Genomic DNA, 22901 nt, shown 5'->3' with positions numbered 1-22901 from the left:
CTGTGCTCCGTCCTCACCTCCACCAACAGCTCCTTTGGGGCCAAGCATGAGGACACCAGTGACGGAGGATGGGCCTAGGGAAGGGGTCTGGGCAGACCCTGGATGCTGACTCGGGTCCATTTAGACAGGGAATTCCAGGGTCCCACATACCCTGAACATGGCCTAGAAAGACGGGTCCAGGTGCCCCCCTGGAGAGCTGCCCAATAATGCTGGCACCCCAGGTCAGGGCCCTTCTTGCCAAGTGTAAAGGCAGGAACAACACAGCGCATTGTTCTACCAGCCCGGTCCATCGCCCACCAAACAGGTCATGAGAAAACTCATCAGCACCTGACCCGGGGCGATTCTCCTAAGGATTATGGTCCAATTTTGTATCAAACCTCTTCACAAATCAGCAGATGTGCCAACCACCTGGGGGTGAGGTGGGCAGGAGGCTTCTCTTAACTTGCCTCCCTAGCAAGGCTCAGATTTGGGGAGTTAAATTTCCTGGGAGGCCCAGTCCTACGCTGAGCCTTTTCTGGGACTGGAGACCCCACTCTCAATCCCTGCCAGGGTTGGGGCTGCAGACAACCCTTTGAACCCAGCCTTTAACTAAAGGGTGGTTTTTCCTTTCTTATTTGTTTTAATTTTTTTTTAAGATGTAGACATTCACCTCTGGAGAGAAATTACGGGTTTCAAGAGTTCCTGACAAAGACCTTCATTTCAGAAATGTAAAGCCAGCATTTTAAATTTGGTTCTTATTCACTGCTGGGAAGTATTAGAATGAAGATTACAAATTTAATAATGTAACACGACAGGAACTGGCCCGGCCTCATCTCCAGGAGAGTAATTTGTTCCTGCCTTCAAACTGGCACTTCTCAGCCTCCCAGCATCACCAGACCAGCCTAGTGACACATTCCTGACTCCTGTGTCCTGTGCTCCGGCCCACACAGTCAGCCTAGACAACACAACAGCATCACCGCCAGGGTCTGAAGAGTCAGTGCTGGGATGGTCCAACCCACCTGGAGAGAGTTGCCATAGCCGAAAGGAGCCAACCCTGGGCCTCCTGGCTCCATTCATCTCATCTGCAGCCAAAGAGGTCTTTGCAAACCCCAGATCTGAGTCTGTCACCTCCCTGCTAAAAACCCAACAGGGGTTCTCCTGTCCTTAAGCTCAAGTCCAAGATTCTTGACTTTAAAGACCCAGTGTGATCCAGTCATGCTATTTCACTAACCACATGCGTCTTTAAAACACCATGTGCCTTTCCTACCCCAGGGCCTTTGCATAGCTGCTAATAATAATAGGAGCTAATATTTACGAGTGCTAGTGTGTGCCAGGCACTGTGCTAAGGGCTTGACAGGTGTCCCGTCATTAATTCTCATCCCTATGCTGTGAGGCGGGTGGTAGAGGCAAGCGGGTAAGCTCAGACTTTGGAGTCAGACATCTGGGTTTGACTCCCGCTTCTGACTCTAACTGTGTGACCTTGAACGACATACTAAACTTCTCCATGCCTGTTTCCTCGTGTACAAAACAGGGTAGTGACAGCACCTGCCTCACAGAGTAGTTGTGAGGCTCTAACAAGTTAAGGGAGGGTGACGTGTCAGAGCATAACGGGCCCCGTGTGTTAATCACCATGGTTCTCATCTTACAGAGAGAGAGACAGAAGCGGGAGTGATTAAACAACGTGGTGACGGTCACACAACTACCAGTGGGAGTGTGATCTCCGGATGCTGGAGACTTCAATTTTGGCTATGAAGTGTCCATTGTGGAAAACTTGGAAAATACCAAAAAAAAAGTGCAAACTAGAAAGCAAAAACTACCCATAATTCAGCCCTGCAGAAGCAATTAGAGTATCTCCATCCATGTGTGGGAGAGGGAGAGGCTGATGAGAAAATGGGGACTAAGAGAATCCAAGATCTGACACCCAGACTCCCCTGACTCCCAAGCCTGTGCTCTCCCCCCGCCACACACACACCTTCACCGGCCAACTCCACTCCGTCCTGGTCCTGAAGTCTCAGCTGAGCTGCCTGCTCCCCTCCCCTCCCCTCCCCTCCCCCAAGTCCATTCTTCCAGCTCCAGCCTCCCCTAGCACCCTGCACTTGACCAGTATGGCACTTAGCACCACAATGATCAATTCACTCGTGTTCCTTTGGATTGGCAAATGTCTAACCACTCCCCCACCAGACTGTAAACTTCATGAGGGCAAAGCCTGGGTTTGTCTTGGGTCACCAGCACCTGGGACAGGGCCTGGCTATCAGCCAGACTGGAAAAGGAAGGGAAGGAGGGAGGGGAGGGAAAGAGGCTGGGAGGGAGGTGGAGGGTTAGGGTTCAGCTCCACTTTTCCCAAATCAGTGCCCTCTGGGTAGGATGCAGCCGAGAACCATACAGCCCCTGACCTGAAGGGAGTTGCTCTGGGTGTGGCAGTGAAAAGAGCTGCCAGGCAGACTTTGCAATGGCTGGAGAGAGAAGAGCAGCTCCAAGTGCCATGTTGAACACCAAGGAGGAATGATCAGCTCCACTCAGAGAAGGGAGGTGTGCTTCCTGGAGGAGGTGGCATTGGAGCCCTGAAGGTGGAGGGGCAGGGCATCCCAGAAGAGGCAAGTGCCCAAGTGTAGGCGTGGGAGGTAAACAGTTGGAACCCAATGGCCAAGGTCAGAGGAGTCAGTTTGTGCATGGGAGGAAGGACTGGCTGAAAGGGCTGGAGATATGAAGTTAGGTAACCTGGCCCTACCCCAAACTCAGTTTCCTGTTCGGCCCGCCACTTCCTCTCCCGTATGCTCTCCAAACACAGTCAGGCCCTGGAGCTGCCAAAGAGCCAGCCCTGCCCCACATCCCTCCTCTTTGCCGCTTCACCTCCTGCGGCCAGCACCCGTTCTTCTCCGCCTGAGGGGGACAGACAACTCCCCACACCGCCTCCCACACCCTCAGCCCTCGACCACTGACTGATGGGAGCTGATGTATAAAGAGCCCAGCTGCCTCACTCCTGGGGGGATAAAGCAGGTGCATGTTCTATTCCAGGGTCTGCGAACTAGGGCCCCTGGGCTAAATCCACCTTGCTGCCTATTTTTGTCAATAAAATTTTATTAGAACATGGCCCCACCCGTCCATTTATATGTCTGTGGCAGCACTCCATCTGTGTACTGGGCAGTTGTGACAGTGACGTTACGACTCTTAAAGACTACAACGCCCACACTCTGGCCCTTTACGGGAGTTTGCCAAGCCCTGTTCTGCAGTCTCCCAGAGGCCCCCAGCACCACTCAGCTCCATCAGGGATAACCTGGCTGATAACACTGTTACCCCAACTGACTCTCAATCCCCTCCTGGAGTTTTATCCATCACCCCATGAATCATATGAACCACATACAACTGCTACTGACTATTTCGACTCCTGAAAATTGCAGTTTCGTGTTATTTCATGTAGTTTAACCTAATACTTGCCAATACTTGTAACCCTTGTTTCATGGGGAACCCAAGCAATGACAGCAAGACAAGCGTCACTGTACCCATTTCACAGACGGGCCCTGATCTGACACTGTTCCCTGCACATGTGCATGTGTGCACACATACACACACACTCTTCAGAGGTCAGCTCTGGCCCTGGACTCCCCACCCCCACCCAAATCAAAGCCTTACCATGTCCTTACTATATGCAGTATCATTGGAACACCTGCCGGGCTACCCGAGGCTTATGGCCATGGACTTATTCACCTAAAGAGGAAAGCAAGGCTCAGAGAGAAAGACTTGCCCAGGCTGGCAAATGAGCAGAAATTGGGTCTCAAATCCAGGATTTTCTTCTGACAAATTCAGAGCTCATTCCGTGACAAATCAGCTAGCCCTTCACCTTTCACCTCAAGCAGCCTGTCAGGGCCCCTGCCCACCTCTCCAGAAACAAGACCAGTGTTCCAGGAGGATCAGGTGAGATCAAGTAGGCAAACCTGTTCTGCCAGGCCCAACTGGCTTCATGCTTGCAAGGTGCAAAATGGAAAACCAAGATAGACGCCTTTCAAAGAGGGACCTGGGAGTTCCTATTTTTGCCTGGTGCGGCAGAAACAAATCCGACGAGGAACCATGAGGTGTGATCCCTGGCCTCGCTCAGTGGGTTAAGGATCCGGCGTCACAGTGAGCTGTGGTGTAGGTCACAGACACGGCTCGGATCTGGCGTTGCTCTGGCTGTGGTGTAGGCTGGCAGCTGTAGCTCTGATTAGATTAGACCCCTAGCCTGGGAACCTCCATATGCCATGTGTGCAGTCCTAAAAAGACAAAAGACCAAAAAAAAAAAAAGGGGGGGGGGGACCTGGAAGGAAGCCCACTGTGAAGCACAAAATATACACATATATCCATGAAAAGGATTAAATGGAACACAGGCTGTTGGAAAGACCGTAAGGGTTGGAGAGACCTGAGCTTGAGACCCTGTCCTACCTTCATTAGCTCTGTGACCCTGGCCAAGCCAAGGGTCCATCCAGATATTCCTCCAGCCCTGCCTGACATAACGACCATGCACACCTCATGAGAGGCGACCTGTAATAGGGGTGGACATTGCTCAGCCCAGAGCTGGCCACACTTGCCTTCCCTGCTCTGCTGCCAGAAGTTCCTGGACAGCAGGTGGGCAGACCCAGCCCAGCCAGATCCCCTTAACCAAGCAGGACGACACCCATCCCACAACTGCTGTGAGTTTCTCTGGTTCTGACTCGCTGCTGCTCCTTCTTTATTTTTTTTTAATTAATTAATTTATTTATTTATTTTTGCTTTTTAGGGCTGCACCCATGGCCTATGGAGGTTCCCAGGCTAGGGGTCGAATCAGAGCTACAGCTGCCAACCTACACCACAGCCACAGCAACGCCAGATCCGAGCCGTGTCTGCAACCTACACCGCAGCTCACGGCAACACTGGATCCTTAACTCACTGAGCAAGGCCAGGGATCAGACCCCAAACCTCACGGTTCCTAATCGGATTCGTTTCCACTGCGCCATGACAGGAACACCACAGCTACTCCTTTAGAGAACCACTCTTAGCTGATGGAAGCTGTCCTGCACCCCCAAGTTATGCCCCCCCACAACCTGGGGGGCTTTTCATAGCTCACGACTAATACCAGAGTACAGAAGGCCAGTCAACTCTGTGACACCATCCACCCTTCGGAGTTCCCATATGTCGGGCTTGGGCTGGCCTGTGGCTGAGTACTCAGTGCCAGCTGCTGCTTCCTGACCATCCTGCACCCCGGTCTCACCTAGGAGCCCTGCACAGCACGTCAGCTGTACAAGAATCCAGGTCTCACCTAGGACACTGGGAACAAGAGGAAATTCTCCCTTCCTCTATATTCTTCTCAAGGTGAAGGCCGCTGGGAGGAGCCTAAGAACACTACCCATGTTAATTCTTTCCTCCCTGGCAGCACCCACCTGATCCCCATCAGGACCAGGCCTCCCAGTTTTTTTGGGGGGGCCCTCCCAGGACTCAGCACATCCAACAGAAGCTAGGCAGAAGTGGTTGCAGCTTCCGGGGGCCAGACAGCTCTGGGGTGGGCTGGCCTGGGTCTGGGTGGGCTCCTGAGGCACCTGGTCCAGTCTTGGTGTCAGACCCAGGCAAATGAGAGATGTTTCTCAAGACATTTGCTAAGGAACTAATTAATTCCCATTACAGGCCCCAATTAGTGACACATCCTCCCAGCCACTCCCAAGGTGACTCCAAATGGCATTTCCCAGGGGCACTGGGTACTCGAAGCGCAGGGCATGGACTTGAAGCCTCAGGTGTCGACAGGGCCCTGAGTGGCCACTTGGGCCACCTGGGAGAGGAAGAGGCCGTGGCAGGGAGTCTAGAAACATCAGTTCTATTCCTGGTTTTGCCAGACCTGCTGTGAGGCTCTGGGCATGTGGGATCCCTCTCTGGACCATGGCTGAAGATGCCAGAGGACTTCAGAGAGGCTTCCAGCTTAAAAGGCTCTTAGACAGTAATAGCTAACACACTTTCCATTTTTTACTGTGTGGGGGCTCTCTACAAAGCATGTCACAGATATTTACTCATTTAGTTCTCATGACACCTTGAAGACGGGGAAGCGGGGGTGGCTATTACTAGCCCATCTCGCCATTGAGGAAACTGAGGCTCAGAGAAGTTAAGTAATTTGCTCAAAGTCACACAGCCAATAAATGGCAAAGCCAGAATTCGAACCCAGGCCACCCCACTGTGGAGTGTGTATCACAACCACTACGATGCTATATTGCTGCTGACTACTCTTGAATCCTCACAGGGCTGAGCATCACTGTAAGTGTTTAATAAAAATTTGCTAACCAGGAAATAAAGGAAAAGCTGGTAGCCTCCAAGACCGTGATGATGGTTTGTGGGAGCGGGACTCGGTGGCTGAGGCAGGAGGCCGACTGTGCTTCCTTGGGTATCCTTTGGCGCCGTTTGGATACGATGTACTACGTCATTGTTAGTAACAGCAACATAAGAGGTCGTGAGGGCTGGAAACTGTTTGTCCTGGGGAGGGGATAGGAGACCCAGAAGTGGGAGGTGCCTGCGGCCCTTGTAACTGGATGTCTTTCGTGCTTCCTAAATGTTGTATCAGTCAACAATAAGTCCTACTACTATATAGCCCAGGGACCTATAGGCAGTATCTTGTGATAAACCATAATGGAAAAGAATATGAAAAAAAAATGTATACATGTATAAGTGAATCACCTTGCTGCACAGCAGAAATTAAACAATATTGTAAATCAACTATACTTCAATAATTTTTTAAATGTTATACCATCTGCATATATTACTTAATCCAAATAATACTCTTTCAAAAAGTATTCAATGAGCAATCGGCCAAGGATCAGCTAGAGAGAATCTCTGGCGGAAGGGGATGCTCTGGGGCTGAAAATACAGAGGCCGGGCACAGGGGAGGACTCCAAAGAGGGAGACGGGGGCCTAACAAATGTCCTCCGTTTTCCGGGAGACTCTGGTTGTATCTAAATGAAGCCCACTAGATGCTCACTCTGCAAATGTGGATTCTGCGGCCCCAAAGACAAAGGGGAGCAGCCAGGGGAGATGCTGAGATTCAGCAGCTGAACGGAGACCTCTTCTCCTGACTCCTAAGGCAGCCTCTCAGACCCCACGAGGCACACAGTAAACACCAGCTGTCCAGACCAGAGCCAGGAGTTCCAACCGCAGGCAGTGCACCCTCGCCATCCCGCCCTTCCTGCATCTGGGAAGTCCATAGAGCAAGGAGACAGCGCTGCTATGTCCTGGACACCTTCTATCCCTCACACACGCATTATCTCTCATTCTCCCAAGGCAGAATCATTCCCTGCAATTTACAAAGGACAAGGCTGAGGCCCAGAGCGGTAACATACTGAAAGCAAGAGACAAGGGAGTTCCCGTTGTGGCTCAGTGGGTTAAGAACCCAACTAGTATCCCGGAGGATACAGGTTCAATCCCTGACCTTGCTCAGTGGGTTAAGGATCCAGTGCTGCTGTGTGCTGTGGTGTAGGTCAAAGACATGGCTTGGATCCCTCGTTGCTATGAGCTGTGGTGTAGGCCAGCAGCTGCAGCTCCAATTCAACCTTAGCCTGGGAACCTCCATGTGCCAAAGGAGTAGCCCTTAAAAAGAGAGCAAGAGGGAGGGAGAGAAAAAGAGGGAGGCACAGCTAGTACTCAAATGGCAGAGACTTAAACCCAGGTTTGGGGGCTTCCAAAGTCCATGCTGTCTTGCTACCCCCAAGCCACCCCTTTCAGGGGAGTATGTCCATCATTTTAGAACAAGTCCCACCTGAAAACTATTGCAAATGCCTTTGTATTCAGACTCTGAGTTTTATGGGACTGGATGGGAATCTTATCACATCATAAGGTTTGTCCCCCGTGTGTCCAATCTGAGCTAAACCTCAACCTTCCCTAGAAAATTACCAGCGACCCCTTTCCTAGAAACACCTAAATAAACTGACTCCGTAAGGTCCCTGGACAGCATTTCCCAGCATCGTGCCCCTTAACATCGGTGATTCCTTTGATTTACTTCTCCCCAGCAGAGACCTGGCCTCAAAGAAACCTTCTGGTTTTAATACATAGCCCTGCCTTTCCCCAAAGCACGAAAAGGGACCATGTCCTATGCCCTTCGGTCAAAGGCGCTAGACCTGAGCCCCTCAGAGTCACCAGAGCTGTCTGAGGCCGAGTCCACAAAAGGATATCATGGTCTGGGGTGTTATTCATTTCGACTCATTTATCATTTATACGGATGACTTCCAAAAGGATTGATGGGGTCCTTCACATTAACCCCGGTGCAAAGCAGGGCAGCAGCTGAGCCTCATTTGATCTGGGACCGTGTGATGGAAACAGGAGCGCCCGAAGACGAAACCCAGGTACTACATTTGGTACCCAATGTCCCAAGCATCTAAGACACAAGTATCCAGGAGACACCGAAAATTGAGAAGAACGCTTCATTTCTCCACAGCTTTTTTTTTTTTTGTCTTTTTGCCATTTCTAGGACCGCTCCCACAGCATATGGAGGTTCCCAGGCTAGGGGTCTAATCGGAGCTGTAGCTGCCGGCCCACACCAGGGCCACAGCAACTCGGGATCTGAGCCGCGTCTGCAACCTACACCACAGCTCGCGGCAACACCGGATCCTTAACCCACTGAGCAAGGCCAGGGATCGAACCTGCAACCTCATGGTTCTTAGATTCGTTAACCGTTGAGCCACAATGGGAACTCCCATTTCTCCACAGCTTTATCTTCTAACCTAGTGAGTCTCTGGTCCCTGGACCAGTTTATCAGCATCACCTGGGAACTTGTTAGCATGAGATTTTCAGGTCCTGCCCCAGACTGAATGAGAAACTCTAGGGCGAGGGCCAGTGACCTATTTTTTAACAAGTCCCCTCAATGATTCTTACCCATTAAAACCAACAGTAAGCACCACAACTGCAGCAGTAACCACTAACTGAGCACCTATTATGTGCCCAGCTTTAAAGCCATGATCTCATCAGTCCCTATAACTGAGGAAACCTTAGTTCCGCAGGCCTCGCACTAGGTAACTGTGTTTTGTGTGTGCTATGTCAACGTATTCCTCATGAGAACCCTTTGAAGAACTTACTATTGTCATGCCCCTTTTACGGATGAGGAAATTGAGCTCCAGAGAGGCCAAACCACTTGCTCAAAGTCACAATTTAGAAGTGGCAGAGACAAGATAAAAATTCAGGTATGTCAGGAGTTTCCACGGTGGCACAGCGGTAACAAACCCGATGAGTATTCATGAGGACACAGGTTCGATCCCTAGCCTCTCTCAGTGGGTTAAGGAACCAGCGTTGCTGTGAGCTGTGGTGTAGGTCGCAGACGTGGCTGGGACCCTGCATTATTGTGGCTGTGGTGTAGGCCAATTTGACCCCTGGCCTAGGAACTTCCATATGCTGCAGGGGTGGCCCTAAAAAAAACCAAAAAAAAAAACAATTTTATTAAAAAAAATTAAGGTATGTCAGATTCCAAAGCCATGTTCTTTCTGTCCTACCATGGAAGCCCCACAGTGTCACAGCTATGTCACCCCAAGATGCTATACAGCCGAGAGCCATGGAGGGGAGGGGCAGGCAGGAAAGGCAGAAAAAGCCCTTCCCAGACTCCACACTACCTTCCAGCTACACTGAGAAAGGAAGCCACGTGATGCACTTAAAGGCACAGCCATCTGTGTCTAAGGAACTAAAAAGACAAGCATTCAGTAAGCACGCGCTCTCGGCCTCTCTTTGACTTTACCCAGCTGAGGTCTTTTCCCTTCCACCCTGAACTTCAGTTTCCTCACCTGACACTCCTTGTCTTTGTCTACAAGGCTGAGTGATCTACCCCCAGCTTACTTCTCTGACCTCCTCTCCCTTGAGGCAGTCCAGCCCTGCTGCTCTGCTTTCTGTTCCCTAACCACCCAAATTCACAATGAGCCCAGGGCCTTTGCACCAGCTGCTGCCTCTGCCTAGATTCCCTCTATCCCCTCATAGTCCCGTTGCTGGCTCTTTGTCATTCAACTTGGGAATGTCACTTCCTCAGTGAGTCTTTTCTGCCTACTTAGTGTTATCTCCTATCCCATCTGTCTTATATTCATGTCACTTCATACAACCTGAAATAATATTTAATTGCTTCCCTGTTTATTGTCTGTCTCCTCCACCCCAGAACATAATTCCATGAGAGCAAAAACTGTGTCTGCCTTGTTACCCTGATACAGCCCCAGCACCTAGAATGCTATTTGGCACTGAGCAGCTAATTAAATATTAGTTGAATGAGCAATACCAAAGAAGAAAACCTAGCCTCAAAGGCCAGAGCCCTGGGTCCTCAACATGTGACCTTGGCAAGCTGTTCTGCGCCTGGCTGAGCCTCAGTCTCCCTCCTTGTCTAAGGAGGAGAGCAGATTAGATTGTCTGCAAGGGGCCGGCCAAGACTGCTAGTCTTGGAAAGTCACACCTGGAACCTGCCCACTTGGTCCACCCAGACAAGGCAGCTGGCCAGAATCCCTGCAGCAGCTGCCCCCTCCGCACCCCCATCCATGTCCCTGCCCAGCCACCCAGTCATTTCACTCCCCCTGCCCAGCCACCCAGTCATCTCACTCCCCCATGCCGAAACTGTTAATGAAGTGAGCACTGCTAAATGCAGTTACAATTACGGGGGCTAAGAATAAGGCGCTGACATCAGCCTTGTCAGTTTCCGAGTGAATCAGAAGGGGAGGGGGGAGGAAGGAGAAAAGGGGAGGGGGGATGGCGCTCTGGAGCTGTCAAGTGGAAATAGCACAGCGTTAAATATAATCCAGCATTGGCCTACATCGGTCTGGAGAGGCAGGTGATGGCTGGGCCCCCAGGGCCAGGGCAGACAACTGGATTCTTCAAGGAGGCCAGGCAGCCCCGTGACGGGATCATCCAGGAACTGATGGCCAGGAAGGCCCTCTGGCAGACTGGGACCAAAGGTAATGGGATGGCAGACCCTGGAAGGGCGGATCTGAATCTGAACAGACCCTCAAACCCTGGCCTTGGTCAGTGACTGTTTTGATCACCCAAGCATAGCTCCCAAGGCTTACACAGCCCTCTCCCTCCTGGAATCTCATTTCAGGACAGAAGGCAGAGGGTGGCCTCTGTAGTCAAACACACCTGGGTCTGAATCACTATCGTGCAATCCAAGAAAATCAGTAAACTGGGCCAAGCTGCCTGACTTTTCCTCATCTGTGAAATGGGTACATTGGCAACAGTAGCTACCCCTTCTGGTTGCTATGGGATTCAGTGAGATTACGGAAAGCACTGAGCACAGCTGAACAAGCTTTCCATCATTTTATTTTTACAACCCCGAGAGAAGCTCTGACAAAGATAATGAACCCCTTTTTCAAGATGAGAAAAGTGAGGCCCTAGCACCAAAATGGAGTCAAATCTAAGCTCCATGGAGTAAACTGGATGAGGGAGGGAGTGAATTCCAGTCGGTCATTCTCAGGAACTTGGTGGGGGGGGTACTGGAGCTCTGACAGTGATACAGTGGGACTGACCAAGGGGAAGGGGGTTGATTACATTGGGGAGGCTGTCTGCACCCTTCTGAGCATGTTCTCCAAAACTGGTGCCTTTCCAACAACTCTTTTTTTTGTCTTTTTGCCATTTCTTGGGCCGCTCCCCCGCGGCATATGGAGGTTCCCAGGCTAGGGGTCGAATCGGAGCTGTAGCTGCCAGCCTATGCCAGAGCCACAGCAACGCTGGATCAGAGCCACGTCTGTGACCTACACCACAGCTCATGGCAACACCGGATCCTTAAACCCGCTGAGCAAGGGCAGGGATCGAACCCTCAACCTCATGGTTCCTAGTCGGATTCGTTAACCACGGCGCCACGACGGGAACTCCTCCAACAACTCTTAAAAGAAATGCTGAAGCGATGGCCGTTAAGGCCACAATGAAGAGATGTTTGAAGACGGAAAGGGAAAGAAAGGCCCTGAGCTGGGAGAGAGGGTCAGCGGGCTTGCAGTCTGCTCTCCTCCACCCTCCGAGCTGCCCCTCGCGCAGCCTGCAGTGAGAAGGGCTCCTCCACCTTAGGGATGGAGGTAGACGGGAAGGAAGGCAGAGCATCATTCTTGCAGAGAGACAAGAGGAAGGGGCCCTCCTTCCCCCTTCCCCCGCTGCCGGAAAGTACCAGGTGGGCCTCCGGCAGCTACAAACGCCAAGGAAGCTGGAGCCATGAGTCTAGCAGCTGGGGACAAGGAAGAGGGGGTGCCAGAGGGAGAGAGAATTTTAGGAAAGAGCTTTAACAGCATCCAAGCAGATCCGTAGGCCAGTGATTTGTGTCACGGGGGAAGGGATGACTTCCCAGGCACCCGATTTTCCTGAGATACCGCTTTCAGGGTAATTTTAGATAAAGTAGTTTGGGTCCACATTCCCACCCCACCCACAACTTGAACAATTGGTTTGATTCTTTACTATGCCTCAGTTATCCAAATCTAGACACGTTCTGCCCAAGTCCCAACACATACAGGAGACGACAGTGCTTGGTGGTAATTAAGGGAAGGGGTGGAGGGGAGACAGGACGTTGGCCTGCCCTAGGGATGCGGGTGAGAAGGGAAGCTTCCAAACTCCTGCCTCACGCCCTCAAGTGGCTCTGATCCTGAAGGATACTTTAAGGCCTCCCTCTGACCAGCCCCCTTTTCCACTTGGCCCCAGTCCCCCTTCTGGGGCTGAAGTACTCTGTTCCCACCATCTCAGGGGGAAGGAGGGAGAGCGCAGGACATTTTGTTTCCCAGAAAAAGCTCAGGTCAAATTTCAAGGACAAAAGTTAGCACTTGGTCTGGGAAAGAAAACTCTGCCAAAAGGAGTAAAGGGGGGGGGGGGATTCCAGTGCGGTCATTTCAGGTGCCTGTGGTGGGGGTGGGATTTGGAGCTCTCGTTCCCCCTGCTGGGATCTGTCTGGCAAGACAGACAGGAGCATCTCCACCCCATAAGCCTGGAGAAGTGACTCAGAGAGCCCCCTCCATTTCCCCTCGGTGCAAAACAAGGGGAGTGGGCTCTGGCACTAGCCTGCAGGACCCATCCATCACCCATCAGATTTGGCCTGAGCGGAAGAAGGCTTTCCAGCCCAGAGATGTGGCCCGAACTGCTAGGAGAGGGACTGGTAGCCGGCCGGTGTTGCCATGGCAACTTCCTCCCTGCGCTGGATCGAAGCATCCTATGGGCAAATCGGAGCTGGCTGCTCCAGCTTCTCCGCCCCTCTCCGGGGAGGGTGGGGGAGAACTGGACGCCGAAACGACTTGGTCAGACTCAGGGACACCATCCTCAATTCCAGACCCTGCTGCAGCAACCCCCTTTGCCATTTGCTAAAAACTGGAGACACACTTACTCTCCAGCTGTGCCCAAGGCAAGGCTGGGACCGTAGATATACCGAAAATTAACTGTTAAAGAGAACAGGGAAATGGGGAGCTGAGCGCTCCCCACCCTCTTCTTCCACATGCAAGTCCACCAAATCCCCATCTTTAAACCCCTTCCAAGAGGAGGGCCCAACTCTGCCTTAATAGCTGTAACAGTGCAATAAAATTAGCTTATTAAAATTTTAAAAGCTAACATTTTGAGAACCGTCCTTCCCCTCTGTCCCTCAAACCCGTAGGTTCTTTTTTACAGTCATGCTCAGAAACAAGTCTTACTTGGTAATAAGAAAGATATTAGCTAACAGGTATTGAGTGCCTACCTAGTGCGAGGTATAGTACTAAGCCCTTGGCATAGAGCACACAGCACACCAATCAACAGCATAGATGCTTGAGTCAGATTGCTCACGTTCAAATCCTGCCTCCTTCAGTGACCTTGAGGGAATACTCTCTCTGTGCCTCAGTTTTTTCATCTGAAAATGGGGATGTTAACATGGATTGTGCCTTGGTTTTCACATCTGAAAATGGGGGTATTAAACATTAATGTTACAGAATTGCCGTGAGGAAAGAAAACATTATTGAAAGTGCCTAAGAGGATATTTAGCAGAAGGTCATCATATAAAAAATGCTGACCCTCTATGGTCCGTGCTATTATTTTCTTCTTCATACAGATGAGAAAGCCAAGGTTATGTGTCTGACTCCTCCCTGCCCCATCCCTCAATTACAAACCCAGTACTGGTGAGGCTGAGCCATGAAGACACAGACACCAAACTGCCTCCCAAGAGCGTGCCTCTCTAAAGCCCCAGCATCTTTGTGAAAAGGGGCAAAAGCAATGTAAGAAATTAGTTCACAGGGAACTGTGTGATTGGGTCACTCTGCTGTAAAACAGAACTTGAAGAAACACTGTAAATCAATCATACTTTAATAAATAAAAGAAAAAAACAAATGTCTATAACTTGTGGGGGAAAAAAGAAATCGGTTCAGGATGCATGAGGGAAGATGCTCCTGGGGAGGAATTCTGGGAATCTGCAATGACCAGCATCCTGAGCCCTGCAGTGGCTCAAGAGGGGTGGAGGGGACCGCTTCCTCTGCTGACATAATGGGGCTCCCAAGCCCAAGGCAGGAAAGTGCTCTGGCCCAGTTAAAGCAAATGTAAGTCTCCTCCTCATACGGTTTCTCAGGAAGCCAGCTGAAGGGTAGCACATAAGCCCTTAAGATGGCTCTGAGTCAGTGCCGTTGATGAAAAATATGCACCGGACAGGAGTCAGAAGCAGCAACAAAGGGAAGGCACCTAGATAAGCCAGAGGCCCATCAGGGACACTTCTGAGCCATCGGGGACAGAGGGGCATGAAACAGGCCAGGTGAGGGAGCAGAGAAGAGAAAGGTAAACCAAAAACAGTTCAGATACCCCTCCAACTGGAGCAGTCTCTGTCCAGGATCTGAGAGATATTCAAATTGCTTTTTGAAATTAGTTCAGTGTGATGCTGTTCTAAAAGAATAAATCCCAAAGTCTATTTTTTAAGGAGAAAATTAATAACTTTGAGGAGAGCAAGAGAAATAAAGCACCAAGACAACACTGCCTACTTCTGATTGTCACTAGACGTTCGTTAGCTTTCCGGAAAGGAAACTTCACTTTCTCCCTTCCCCTCCCAAAGCAAGCATCCCTTAAGGGGAGCAGACTGTGAAGGCGAGATGCCCAGACCAAACTCCTGGCTGCCAGCTGCTCCCTAAGGCCTCCTCACCTGGGAACCATTTTCTCCACAGTCAGGTTTGACTTTTTAAAAAATCCTCTTTCAGAGAGAGGGCCAGTGCTTTACTGGAAAGAGAACTGGAAACCTGACTTCGACCTCAGCTCTGTGCCTGCCTCACTGGGTGACCTTGGGTTACACACACACACCTGAGGGCGTCAATCTCACACATGCATAAATTCACATTCACACACACACACACACACACACATCCGTCTGGGAGCAAAAAAGGTTTGGACAAGATGATTTCTAGATCTTCCGAGTAAAAAACTTAAGAATTTGAAGAAAACTCCCCTGGCAGTGGGGGGAAAACATCCACGTGGAGCTTTAAAAATCTCTAATAGTCCCCGAAGTTATCTATTCTGACTTAAATGAAACCAAAGCAAGTCGCCTACAACCAACAATAACAACCATGACATGGAGCATGACTTTGGAGAAAAACCCAGCTGTCTCTGCCACTGATGCTCCTTGGCTCCTGAGACCCAAGTAGCCTGTTGAATTTCAGGAGCATCCCTGACCATCAACTGAGAGGTGGAGGAGCCAGCCTACCGAGGACAATGGGGCTCCCACCCCAAGCCCCCACACTAGCCTGACTTCCTCTCTGTGATTCTGCTCCAGGGGAGGCCATTATGTTCCAAGAGCCCCTCCATTCCTCCTCACCCTGCCTTGTCCAGACCAACACAATGTCCCTCAGCTGCATCAAGAGAGAAGTTAAGCCTTGAGCCTCAGTTATTTTTTCCATAAAATGGTGATTCTATAAAATGGCTCTGCAGTAACCATCGTTACGCCACCCCCATTTCCAGGTCAAGAGCAAGACAAGACTGTCAGGGGTTGGCCTGACATACCCCATCCATTTACTTAACCAATCATTCGTCTGGAGAACCTTCTTTTCTCCCCACCTGCTTCCTGCTCCAGCAGGAAGATGTGAGCATCCATCAACCACCACTCCATCCCAAAGCTTATCAGACAACTGGTCAACCAGATAAAGGTCTCTGCAGGCAGAAAGTCTTAAGCAGGGCCCAGGAACTCCTAAAACTGTGGATAAACAATTATGGAATGTGCATATTTTGGAGAACCTGTCCATATTTTCATCAAGTTTTCAAAAGTGTCCCTGAAACCATTTTGCTCCTCCCCAGCACACACACCCCTTTTGTCCCCCCATGAGTTAAAATACGCTCAGATTGCAGCTTACAAAAGACTTTTAACTTTACCCTTGTGTCTGAAGTAATATTATCCCATTTTACAGATGAGGATATGGAGACTAAGGGTGGGGTGATTTTCCCAAGGTCATGGCTAATAAGGAGAGAAACAAGACTGGAACCTGAATCTGACCCCCAATCTGGCACTCTTTAGGAAACAATCCAAGCCCTCTAGCTACCCCACCTGTTGGTGGATTCACTTCCTCACGGCAGGCAGAACCAGATCCAGAGCCCTTCTGTTTCCTCTGCCTGGTCCCAGGGCCCCAAAGAGCTGGTTTCCCTACATTTCCCCGCGCCTTGGGCTCTGGCTGAGGTTGCGCGCAGGCCTGGGAGCCTGAGGTTCCGGCCACTGAATGATGGCCGGGTTCAGCCCAACCAGAAGGGTTACTCCAGGTACAAGAGCACGCGGGGTCAGGGGCACACTCCGGAGGGCGCGCAGGTGTAGAGTCGGCGCCGACCTACGCCTCCGTCCGGGACCAGCAGGGAGGAACCGGGAGGAGAGGCCGTCACCCGGCCAGTGCCTTCGCTGTCCGCTCCAGTTCTAGAGCCCGGAGCCCCCGCCTCTGGGGGGAAGAGGAAGAGAGAAAAACGGGGGGGGGGGGGGGCTCAAGGCCTTGGGCGCAGGGCTGGGGTCTTGGGCAGGGAGCCTGTGGATGCAGTCAAGACAAAGATGGAGCGGAAAGGTTGCGCGCCACCTCCAATGGGGGGGCGCGTCGGAGCCCCGGGGGTGAGGTGGCCAAAGCCCTGGGGTTTGAGGAATGGGCACATACAGGAGGTTCCGGGAGGGTAGCAGGTCGGATCCAGGGACAAGACCGGGAGCATTCAGTAGGCGCAGGTGAGAATAGAGATAAGTCTAGGTAATCCGAAGGGCCCACCTGCGGAAAGGGGGTAAATGCAGATGATCCAGAGGTCCTTGGGGGCAGCAGGAGGCTAGAAGACCAGGCATCCCAGGGACTCTGAGGTCCGGCGGGTGGGAAAGAAGACCCTGGGGGCGCATCCCAGAGTGGAGTTGGGATTGGGGGTGGGGAGAGAGAGTGGCTACCTACCTCTAAGGGCGCACCGGGTCGAGGTGGGGGCCTAGGGATCCGGCTCCCGGGACGCTCCCATCCCCCGGAGGTCGGGGGCGAGCGGCGCGCTTACCTGCGTCCTCGTCGTCGAAGGAGTTCATGCACGGGAAATAGATGGCGAGAGCCTCGAAGGAGGCGGACAGGCTGAGGCGGCTCTGCGAGCGCTCCATGCCCGCGCCGGCGCCCGGCGCCTCGGCCGCAGCGGCGGCGGCGGCCGGCTTGGGCAGCTTGGCCGCCCCATTCTTGACGCGGAGTACGGCGCGCGGCGTGGTGGCGGCGGCCCGGTGCCGGGCCGGGGCTCCGCGGCGGAGCTGGCGGAAGCGACGGGGTCGGCCTGCAGGCGGGTGGGCCAGGAACTGGGGGCGCGCGGAGCCCGAGGCGCGCTGTGCTCCTGGCGGCGGCAGCAGCAGCGGCGACGGCGTTGGCGGCGCAGCTCGTTCTGGCCCGCGGCGCCCCGCGCCGGCCGCGAGGGGCGGGCTCGAGGCGCCGCCTCAGCCAATCCGCGCCGCCCGGGGGAGGGGGCGCCGCGCGTGGGGCGTGGGAGCCGGAGTGATAGGGCGGGGCCCCTCCTCGCCTCCCCGACTGGCCGGTGCGCGCGCCCGGAGGAGGGAGCGCGCCCGGCTGCCTTCCCCCAGTGCCCGGGGCCGCGCCCCGCACTCTGCCGCAACCCCCTCCCTCAGCCCCAGACTCGACCAGGAGTCCAGGCGTCCAACCCCGGACGGAGATTGGCCTTCCCCAGGGACACGTTCAGAAGGGACACACTCAGAGCGACCGGCACTCGAGACCCTCAGGTTCACACACGAACCCACAGAGGAGCTCAGACTGGCACCCACAGGTACTTTCACTCTGCAAGGTACTCCACAGATACCCTCAAACACTTACACACCCAGAGAGACTCACCCAGATGCACTCACCCATAGAGACACTAAGGAACCAATCCACAGACCCCCCTTAGACTCCAGACACCTGAAGACCCACACATTCAACGACACGCACAGACCTACATCCAGAGACCTGCAGACACACTCAGAATACGAACCCACAGAGAGGTTCAGATGGGCGCACACGCCCCCATGAACTCACACTACTCGGAATTCACACACATACTCAGTGACACTCTCAGATCTGAACACAGAGACACCAGTGCCCCCCAACGTTGACCCCCCTCAGTGCTGATTCACATACACCCAGAAATGCCTGACAAACACCGTCACACTCACACGGAGTCATGCTGACACCCAGGCCTCAGAGTGAGACACTCAGACACACTTCAGGGGACACACATGTGCTCACACCTGGACATGCCACACAGACTTAGTCACTCCCGGTGATGGATACATTCGGAGGCACAGATGCCCTCAGACTCATACAGAGACACTGAGCGAGCCCACTGACCCACAGGTCCACCCACACACTCCCACATATAACCCCCCAGGGACTCACACACATGCACACGCACAGGCTCAGACATGCAGAGCCCCCTGGGTGAACACAGTTACAATTGGAAACCGGTACTCCATTCCCTGGCCTTGACCCAAGACCTGAGGTTCCCCACCTGGTCAGGCCCAGATGTCCAACTTCTCCCAGCTGCTCCCACATCTGCTTCCCGAAGCAGCCTGCTGAGATGACAAGAGCACAGAGCTTCCATCCCCGCTGTGGCACTATCCTTCTGTGTGGCCTCGGGCAAAGTCCTTTACCGCACCTGCCGTTTCCTCATCTGTGCAAGGGGGATGTGAACCCTCCCTTTTGGATGGTTGTGAGGATTAAGTAAGAGAATATGTGCATTGCTTTTCAATTGTTGTGTAATAACAAGGCTTTTATTTAAAAAAATTATGTATTTGTTAGTTTACCATTCTCTAGGTCAGACGTCTGAGCAGACTCAACTGGGTTCTTTGCTTAGGGCCTCACAAGATATCAGCCAGACTTGGCAAATTTTTTTTTTTTTTTTCTGACTGTAACTGCAGCATGCAGAAGTTCCCAGGGCAGGGACTGAACGAGAAGCATAGCACCCAGGCTGCTGCAGTGACAATACCAGATCCTCAACCTGTAATACAACAAGGGAACTCCCAGACTGAGCTCTTATCTGGAGACTCTGGAGAAGAATCTGCTTCCAAGCTCATTCAGGTTGTTAGTAGTATTCAGTCCTTGTGGCTGTAGGACTAAGGCCTCTGTTTCCTTTCTGGCCCTTCTTTTTTTAACCTTTTTTTTAGGGCTACACCTGTGGCACATGGAAGTTCCCAGGCTAGGGGATCTAATCAGAGCTATAGCCGCCGGCCTACACCACAGCCACAGCAACACCAGAACCAAGCCGCATCTGCAAACTATACCACAGCTCACGGCAACACCAGATCCCTGACCCACTGAGTGAGGCCAGGGATCAAACCTGCATCCTCATGGGTACTAGTCAGATTCGTTACTGGTGGGCCACAGTAGGAACCCCCATCCTTTCTGGCCCTTGGCCAGAATACATTCTAAGTTTCCAGAAGTGGCTCTCCTCCATCTTCATGATCATTATCAGAATGTCAAACACTTCTCATCCTTAAAATCTAACTTCCCTTCTGCTTTACAGGCCTGAGAAAACTCTATGCTTTTTTTTTTTTTGTCCGCACCCGTAGCATATGAAAGTTGCTTGGCCAAGGCTCAAATCTGAGCTACAGCTATAATATATGCCACAGCTATGGCAGTTCTGGATCCTTAACCTGCTGTGTCACAGCAAGAATTCCACAAACTCTGCTTTTAAAGTGATCTTGTGATTAGATTACATCTACCTGGCTAAGCTCCTGTTGACATATAATGTGATATAATCCTAGTAGTGGTATCTCAGCATATTCTCAGGCCCCGCTCACACTCATACTGGAGGGGATTTTAGCAGGGTGAGGATCTTTGAGGTCATTCTTACAAGTCTTGCCTCTGAAGATAGAGGTAAAACACCTCGCACAGTGCCTAGCACCTGGAAGTCCCCCAGATCCCTCCCGCCTTCTGAGGAACCACACCTAGACCTTGAAGGCAGCCTGATGTGATTAAGAGTCAATGTAGCCCCCATTGTCCCCATTATGGTAATTGGCACGCCCCCCCCCCCCCCCCCGCATTGTTCAGGCCATAAATCTTGGAGTCGTCTTTGATTTTTCCCTTTCTCTTACACACCACATTCAATCCGTCAGCAATTCCTATCGATTCTACACCTAAAATGTATCCAGAATCTAACTACTTCTCCCACCTCCATCATGACAACGCCCAGCCAAGCTCCTATCATCTCTCACCAAGCTCCCTAAGACCAGGGCAGAGGGGAGACAGGCCAGAGCAAGAGCAGAGAAGGCCTTTCAGGAGGGCCAAGGACAAAGGGGAGGGCAGAGAAGCTTGGCCTGGAGTTGGGGAAGGAGTCTTAGGCCCCACGAGGAGTATCTGAGATACCAGCAATGAGACAGCTTTAGAGGGTTCAAATTCCAGCTTCTCTGCTTATCATCAGGGTCCCTGTGGTAGCTTTAAAATGTATGCGCAGAAGTTCCCTGTGGCTCAGTGGGTTAAGGAGCCAGCGTTGTCACTGCTGCAGCTCGTGTTGTCTCTGTGCCATAGGTTCCATCCCTGGCCTGGTAACTTCTGCATGCTGCTGGCAGGACCAAAAAAAAAAAAAAAAAGTGCATTCTTTGACTGTCCTCCCATTGAGAAATAGGATCTGTGTCTCCTCTTCTTAAATCTGGGTCAGTCTTAGTGACTGGCTCGCAAGCAGTAAAATGCAAGACAAGTGCTGTGCATAACTTCTGAAGCTGGGTCAGAAAGTTTCTGCAGCTTCCTGGCTTGCTTGGGTTACACACTCTGGAGGAAGCCAGCCTCCAAGAATGAAGCCTGACTACCCTGAGATGGCCGTGCTGGGAAAGCCACAGCAGGTACAGGCGAGCTCCCAGCCGATAGCCAGCATCAACTGCTAAGCACAGGAGTGCGTGTTCTTGGGTGTCCGTGTTGGATGCAGTCCCAGCCAACATCTGATGGCAACGTCTTGAGAGATACTGGAGCAAGAACTGCTTAGCTGAGCTCCCTTGCCCAAATTCCCAACCCACAGAGTGAATGGTTGTTTTTTACACCCCTACATTTGGGGGTAATTCTTTTTCAGTGCAAACTAGTATTTCTTCATGGCACACTTCACCCCACTACCCAAAGATAATCACAGTTAAAATTTTGATATATTGCCTTCTTGAAATGCAAGATTAAAATTACTTTAAAAATTTAGGAGTTGCCATTGTGGCTCAGTGGTTAATGAACCTGACTAGTACCCATGAGGTTTCAGGTTCGATCCCTGGCCTCGCTCAGTGGGTTAAGGATCCGGCGTTGCTGTGAACTGTGGTGTAGGTTGCAGACTCGGCTTGGATCCCGTGTTGCTGTGGCTGTGGTGTAGGCTGGTGGCTACAGCTCGGATTAGACCCCTAGCCTGGGAATCTCCATATGCCACAGGTGCGGCCCTAAAAAGACAAAAAGACACAAAAAATTACTTTAAAAATTTAAAACTTCGATAGATAAATTGTTTCTTACCGTTGTTTTAATGTGCATTCCTTTGATGCCTAACAATGTAAACACTTTTTTGCATTTACATGCTCTTTAGATTTCTTCTTCAGCAAATTGTCTATTCATACCTTAATACTTTTTTTTCTATAAAACATTCATTTTTATCTTTTTTACTTGGAAAAATATTTTATATATTTGAGAATTGTCTGGGGAGTTCCCGGCGTGGCTCAGTGGTTAACAAATCCGATTAGAAACCATGAGGTTACAGGTTTGATCCCTGGCCTTGCTCCGTGGTTAAGGATCCGGCGTTGCCTTTAGCTGTGGTGTAGGTCGCAGACTCAACTCAGATCCCGAGTTGTGTGGCTCTGGTGTAGGCCAGCGGCTACAGCTCCAATCCAACCCCTAGCCGGGAACCTCCATATGCCATGGAAGTGGCCCGAAAATTAGCAAAAAGACAAAAAAAAAAAAAAAGAATTGTCTGGAGTTCTCTTGTGGCCCAGAGGGTTAAGGGTCTGGCGTTGTCACTGCAGCAGCTTAGGTCACTGCTGTGGTGAGTGAGGATCCATCTCTGACCTGGAAACTTCAACACGCCACAGGCATGGCCAAAAAAAACAAAAAAAACAAAAAAAAACCACAATAGGGTATTGTCCTTGTAGCAAACATTAGCATTTTCCCTTCTTGACATTTGCCTTTCTACTTTGTTAATTCCTGTCTGCATATATATATATAATTTTACAAATTTTGTATATAAACAAATCTATCCATCTTTTCATTGTGGTTTTTGCCCTGGAGGTCGTGTTTACAGTCTGTCTCAATTCCAAGATTAGGATATATTTACCAATCTTTTCTTCTAGGATTTAATCACTTTGTTCTTTCTTAAGTCTTTAGTCTACTAGGGATTTACTTATTTGAGTGTAAAGTAGGACAGAAAAATATAACCTAAAATGTTTCCTGAATGATTAGGCCAGAAGAGCTTTCACCAAAGACACATGCATATGCTCTTCCCAGGACAAGGACCACCAAGTAAGGGCTGTCACAGCGACTTAGTGAATAGCCCATTCTTCCCTGACTCGGTTAAAGTGTTGCGTTTGTTATGTA

The 22901-nt window shown here is 51.3% G+C and overlaps 1 protein-coding gene across 1 annotated transcript in view; it reads right to left on the bottom strand.

Moving 5' to 3' along the window:
* Positions 1 to 17491, bottom strand: part of RIMS4 (regulating synaptic membrane exocytosis 4) — a 67702-nt gene extending 50211 nt beyond the window's left edge. Inside the window, exon 1 of the mRNA XM_047771033.1 lies at positions 17380 to 17491. Within this exon, the coding sequence (XP_047626989.1) occupies positions 17380 to 17476 (97 nt within the window). The 5' untranslated portion in view covers positions 17477 to 17491. The remainder of the gene's footprint in view (positions 1 to 17379) is intronic.
* Positions 17492 to 22901: the final 5410 nt, after the last annotated feature.

Source organism: Phacochoerus africanus, chromosome 3 (assembly GCF_016906955.1).
Source record: "Phacochoerus africanus isolate WHEZ1 chromosome 3, ROS_Pafr_v1, whole genome shotgun sequence".
In the NCBI taxonomy this organism is placed as follows: Eukaryota; Metazoa; Chordata; class Mammalia; order Artiodactyla; family Suidae; genus Phacochoerus; species Phacochoerus africanus.
This window is presented reverse-complemented; position numbering and strand designations above follow the sequence as displayed.